The sequence below is a fragment of the Paroedura picta genome, chromosome 16 (assembly GCF_049243985.1).
Source record: "Paroedura picta isolate Pp20150507F chromosome 16, Ppicta_v3.0, whole genome shotgun sequence".
Lineage (NCBI taxonomy): Eukaryota > Metazoa > Chordata > Lepidosauria > Squamata > Gekkonidae > Paroedura > Paroedura picta.
The window spans coordinates 11,880,780-11,886,782 of NC_135384.1; the positions used below are offsets into that span (position 1 = coordinate 11,880,780).

The 6,003-nt window shown below is 42.1% G+C and overlaps 1 protein-coding gene across 1 annotated transcript; it reads left to right on the forward strand.

Moving 5' to 3' along the window:
* The first annotated feature begins 3,316 nt into the window (after positions 1–3,316).
* Positions 3,317–4,258, forward strand: LOC143826695 (olfactory receptor 5A2-like). Its single transcript, XM_077315592.1, has one exon. The coding sequence runs from the start codon at positions 3,317–3,319 to the stop codon at positions 4,256–4,258; it is 942 nt and encodes a 313-aa protein (XP_077171707.1).
* The last annotated feature ends 1,745 nt before the right edge of the window (positions 4,259–6,003 follow it).

The following is a 6,003-nucleotide window of genomic DNA, read 5'->3' on the forward strand; positions in this document are numbered from 1 at the left end:
TGGTTTATATTATGAGACATTAAAAGAATCCATTCATAATGAAAACCTCTTATTTAGCATTTGGTTTATGAGCTTCAGGTCCAATGCAGAATTGGCCAAAGCAACCACAGTGACTGGTGTTGTACTTCCTCTACCCCATCCTCAACCTCCTTGGGTGAAAAGTGGGAATATTCCAATGTGGAAGAACTGCTGGATCATTATGCTGTTACAGAACTGTTACTCTTACTCATCTATCATAGTTGTTAAGCACATCTTTTACTGGAGCCCTGAGCACCTGTTACAATGAACACATGTAAAATCCATATCCAGCTTACATTCCATTGTTCTATGTCTGTGTATTGATTAACTCTCATGTTGCAGTCAGAATATGTACAACTGAACGTGTGATACAAACCCAGCACCTATTCAGGTATTGGTCCTCCCCCCCTTCTTTTTTGTAAAATGGGAACATGTTTGTTCTTCCCTAAAAACAAATGTGCACACACATAGGCCAGGATTTATATACATTTACTGGACCACTCGTATAAGGGTTTAGACAAATCACTGATTTATAATAATTATAATTAAAAACCTGGGTTTTTCCTAGACTAATAGAAAGATGTTTCTTGCCTGCTCGTGGCTCCCATCTCTGGATTTATGTATCTACTGATTTGGCCATGTAAAAATAAGATAATATTGATGTTTCCTTTACATCAACACAAAATCTAAATGCTTAAATATAATCTAAAAATTGGAATGTAATAGTCTCTGGATCATGCCATATAAGTGTGTCTGGATCATACCCAGTATTTGACAAAGTTTATTTTGAAATCTCTTACGCATTTCTTCTTTTTCTCAGTTTATCTTATTCACAATGTTAAAAAGGAATAGTTCTCCCATCACATTTTGTAGATTCGGCCATCTAATAAAGTTGATGAGAGATATATGAAATCTGTGTAAATAGTGATTCATTTGAGGGGGTGAAAGCTTTCCCCTTCTGCCTAACCATTGGCTGACAGGGTAAAGGTAAAGGTAAAGGTATCCCCTGTGCAAGCACCGAGTCATGTCTGACCCTTGGGGTGACGCCCTCTAGCGTTTTCATGGCAGACTCAATACGGGGTGGTTTGCCAGTGCCTTCCCCAGTCATGACCGTTTACCCCCCAGCAGCAAGCTGGGTACTCATTTTACCGACCTCGGAAGGATGGAAGGCTGAGTCAACCTTGAGCCGGCTGCTGGGATCGAACTCCCAACCTCATGAGCAAAGCTTTCAGGCGGCTGCCTTACCACTCTGCGCCACAAGAGGCTCTTACTGGCTGACAGGGAGGTCACAGCAAAACCCCTTCTCACTTAAAATACTGCTGTGGCCAGCCTCACTGCACAAGGGCAGATGCAGGCAAGCCTCGTGTGTCACTTCTCCGCAACTTTCTAAACATTTGAGGCCTACTGCTGTTGTGGAGATTCTTTTGCCTCCTATTTCATCTGCACAACAAGGCTGTTCAATTCCAGAAGCTGTGAGTGAGGTCCTGCAAGCTAAATAGAGAACACAAGGGGGAAAGCTGGCAAAATTATAGACAGCTTTGCCCGGCTTTCCCCTTGTGCTCTCTATTTGGCTTGGAGGACCTCACTCACAGCTTCAGGATCAACACTCCAGTGTTGTTGCATGTTGTTTTTAATGTATAATTATCCACTGTATTATACCTGTCCTTTCTTATTAAATAGTTATTGATTTACTGTACTTGGCAACCACCAAGTCAATCGACTGGCAGCTGCCTTGTAATGAACCAGTTTTGCTTGGTGCTTTTTGATGTTGCCAGAGTCTTCAAACTGTAAAGCCAAACAATAGCAATACATAAAAGCAGTCGTACAACCCAACATTTCTGGGAAAGGGAAGGAGTTTACTTATGGAGTTAATAAGGCACTAAGCTTAATCTAATGTGACAGAGGCGTTTTACTATCAGACTCAAAGGAGTGATATTATTGCCAGTCACAAACAATAACTCATATTAATTTACGGACACAGCATGGATTCCTTCAGCTTTTCTCGCTTCTCCCACCTGGGACTATGTTGATGATCTTTGTAACATTTCTCAAATGGGCTCCTTCTAACTATTTCCCCAGAGAATTAATGTAAATTACATAATTTCAACAGCAGTTTGCTATGCAAAATGTTGGCAACGAGAAGGAATAATACATAAAAGGGCGCAGCAAATGAACGGAGCTTTGATATTGCTGTTTGATAATGTTGGTGGGATGATCAAGGTCAGTCTTTTTGTCCTGCAAAAAAACGAGGGGGAAATGTGCTTGTGATGTTTCTAAGGGTGATGGCAGTTACGGTGTAGTGGTTAAGAGGAACAGCAAGCTGGATTTGATTCCCCGCACCTCCACATGGAGAAAGCTGGGAGACCTTGGGCTGATCACAGCTCTGATGGTGCTGTTCTGACTGAGAAGGCCTGTCAGAAGTTTTCACAGCCTCACCCACCTGAGAGGGTGTCTGTTGTGGAGAGATTATTTGAAATGGTGTGGTTTTGCACTGTATTTTATTGCAATGGGCATTGTGGACGTTATTTCATTAAAACCTGCTCTTTAATAATCATGTGCTGTTCTTTTAATGTTTCTTACCTAATGAAAAAAAATGATTCTCTTTGTGTATGACAATAATCCAATAATCTTTGGATTGGACCATAGCCACATGGTGGGAGTAGAAGAAGAAGAAGAAGAAGAAGAAGAAGAAGAAGAAGAAGAAGAAGAAGAAGAAGAAGAAGAGTTGGTTCTTATATGCCACTTTTCCCTACCTGAAGGAGGCTCAAAGTGGCTTACAGTCGCCTTCCCTTTCCTCTCCCCACAACAGACACCCTGTGGGGTGGGAGAGGCTGAGAAAGCCCTGATATCACTGCTTGGTCAGAACAGTTTTATCAGTGCCGTGGCGAGCCCAAGGTCACCCAGCTGGTTGCATGTGGGAGAGTGCAGAATCGAACCTGGCATGCCAGATTAGAAGTCCACACTCCTAACCACTACACCAAACTGGCTCTCACCATATACATGACCCGTGTACAGAAAGAGGCAGAATCCCTCCAGTTAAGGTTGCTTGCCAGGTATCCATCAGAACCTCTTCCTTTTCATTAGTAAACCCAACTCTTCAACAATGCAGATTCTGCTGAGGAATAAGTAACTCAACATCCTTTTAATACTTGTAGAAGGCTTCTGAGACTTAGATCATAGATAGTAATTAATTGACTGTAATAAATGTTACACTTTTCTTGATTGTACAGATCTTCCTGCCAAGATGCAAACCCTGTGTGATTGACCTGGACTCTGCTCTGCATAATTCACTGGGAAAATGGAAAGAAAGAACCAGACAATTCTGGCAGAGTTCATTCTCTTGGGACTGTCGGACGATCCTAACATCCAGCCAGTCCTTTTTGCCACTGGGCTATTGACATACCTGTTTACATTAGCAGGGAATCTGGCCATTATTCTTTTGATACAGACCGATCAGCACCTCCAGACTCCAATGTACTTCTTGCTGAGCAATCTGTCCTTTACTGAGATCTGCTACATCAGCTCCACCATGCCAAAGATGTTATGGGATCTTGTGGCAGGGAACAAGACCATCTCTTTTGCTGGCTGTGCACTCCAAATGTATTGCTTTCTAACCACAGTAGCTACAGAAGGTGCCCTACTCTCCGTCATGGCTTATGATCGTTATGCTGCCATCTGCCACCCACTGCACTACACATTGCTCATGAGCCAGCCTATGCTCAGATGGCTCCTTGCAGTGTCATGGGCCATTGGAGGTCTTAATGCCACCGTCAACACTGCCTTTGTTTTCTCCTTGGACTTCTGTGGTCCCAATAAGATAGTGCACTTCTTCTGTGACATCCCACCTGTCTTGCATCTGTCCTGCTCTGACACTTCCTTGGCTGAACTGGTGACATTTATGATCTCTGGAAGCATCATAACAGTAACTGTCTCCTTAATTGTCCTCTCCTATGTTCTGATTGTCTTATCAGTGCTCAAAATCAGTTCAGCTCAGGGCAGGATCAAGACGTTTTCTACGTGTGCCTCCCACCTGACTGTGGTGAGTATCTTCTACAGCACAGGCATCTTTACTTACATGAGACCTTCTTCTGGTCGCTCCCTGAAAGATGACCGTATGATTTCCGTGTTGTATACCATCATCACTCCTTTGTTGAACCCTCTAATCTACAGTTTCAAAAACAAAGAAATGCAGGCTGCATTGTGGAGAGTTCTTGGAATGAAAAAACATTGTCAACTGTGAATGCACCTCATTTTTGGCTGGGGCAAACATGAAATTGTCTTAACTTATGAGACATTACAAGAATCCATTCATGATGAAGATGTGTCATTTAGCATTTGGTCTTTGAGCTGCAGGTCCAATGCTGTAGTGTCTGAAGCAACCAGAGTGGCTGGCATCCTTCTCCACCCACCTCTCTTTCCATCTCCTTGGGTGAAAAGATTGATCCTTGCAAGGGGAATGGTAAAGAAGGAGAGGAACAGCTGAATCTTTATGATGTCGCAGAACTGTTACTATTTCTACTCTATCATAATTGTTAAGCACACCAGTTATTGAAGCCTTGTTCACCAGTTTCAGTGAATCCATGTCCAACTTACATTCCATTGTTCTAAGTATGCATATTGACTGTCATGTTGCAGTCATCATATGTCCAATTGAACATAGGATACAAACCCAGCAGTTATTCAGGTACTGAATCCCCAGTTATGTTTTGTTGGTTTTGTAAAATGAGTGCATGTTGCCTCTTCCTTAAAAATAAATGTGCACACTCACAGGCCAGGATTTACATGCATTCAGTGTAATAAACACACAAAGCTTGAGACAAATTACTGATTTATATAAGTATACAAAAACCACGATTTTTTTTCAGGGTTATAGAAAGATCTTTCGCGTCTGTTCATGGCTCCCATCTCTGGATTTATTTATCTACAGCTCTGGCCATGTAAAAATTAGATGTCTTGATATTGGCTTTACATCAATGCAGAGTCTAAACCCCTGTGATTAAATATGTCATAATTAAACAAATTATATTTTCAAATATTGTGCTTCATGGAAAGTACCACAATCCATTTTGCCCTGACTCATGACACTATCAGTCATCCAACTAAGCCTATGAACAGGAACTAAGAAATAATGTCAGGTATCAGTAACTGTCTGGAGATGTTCTCAGGTAGCCATTTTAGTCTGCTGGACCGTTTATGCACTGGAAGTTTCATGCTGGTTTGCAGGCTGGATTTTTAATCGTGGCAGGTTGTCCTATCTCTTCCTGCACTCACATGGGGGAGCATTTGGCCCAGTGTGTCTCATGTGCCCCCAATTTGTGTTCCTGCACAGTTGCTGGGGCAGTGAAGTTCCCAGTGCATAAACGGTCCTGTAGGAGACCCATGGAATCTTAGACCTTGGGAAAGTTTATTGGTTTTTAAAGTGCTACTGGGCTTGAATGCCATGCCGCTTAAAGGGACATACACAGTGAATATTTGGTAGCTTTTCTTGCATGACATCTTGCTGTTAATCAGTTTCTTTTTAAGAAAGACTATGGAGTAACTAAAGAATGTAAGATTATTTAAGTACAGTCTCCTGAATGTGCTCATACAATTAAGGTCACGAAAAGTTTATCCACGGGTTGGATTGATCTGACTGTATTCCTCCCTCTCAACTATATCGATTACTTAATAAAGCCCTTGCAGGCCCCGCCATTTCCAACATAATCATTTTCATGCTCCGAGGAGACTCACTCCTCCGTTTTTGAACACCAGACAACCTGGTTGGATCCTATTCTAGATTTTGATTTACCTTGACTAAAAGTTCCTTTTGCAGAACACAGTTGGTCAGCATATGTGGAAACATCACCTGCATATGTTAGGGCATACGCAAGGTCATTTGCAATCTGAATTTTCAGACAGTTAGGTGGATAGGGAATTGGTTAGAGAACCGCACTCAAAGAGTTGTGGTCAATGGTGTTTCATCAGACTGGAGAGAGGTGAGTAGCG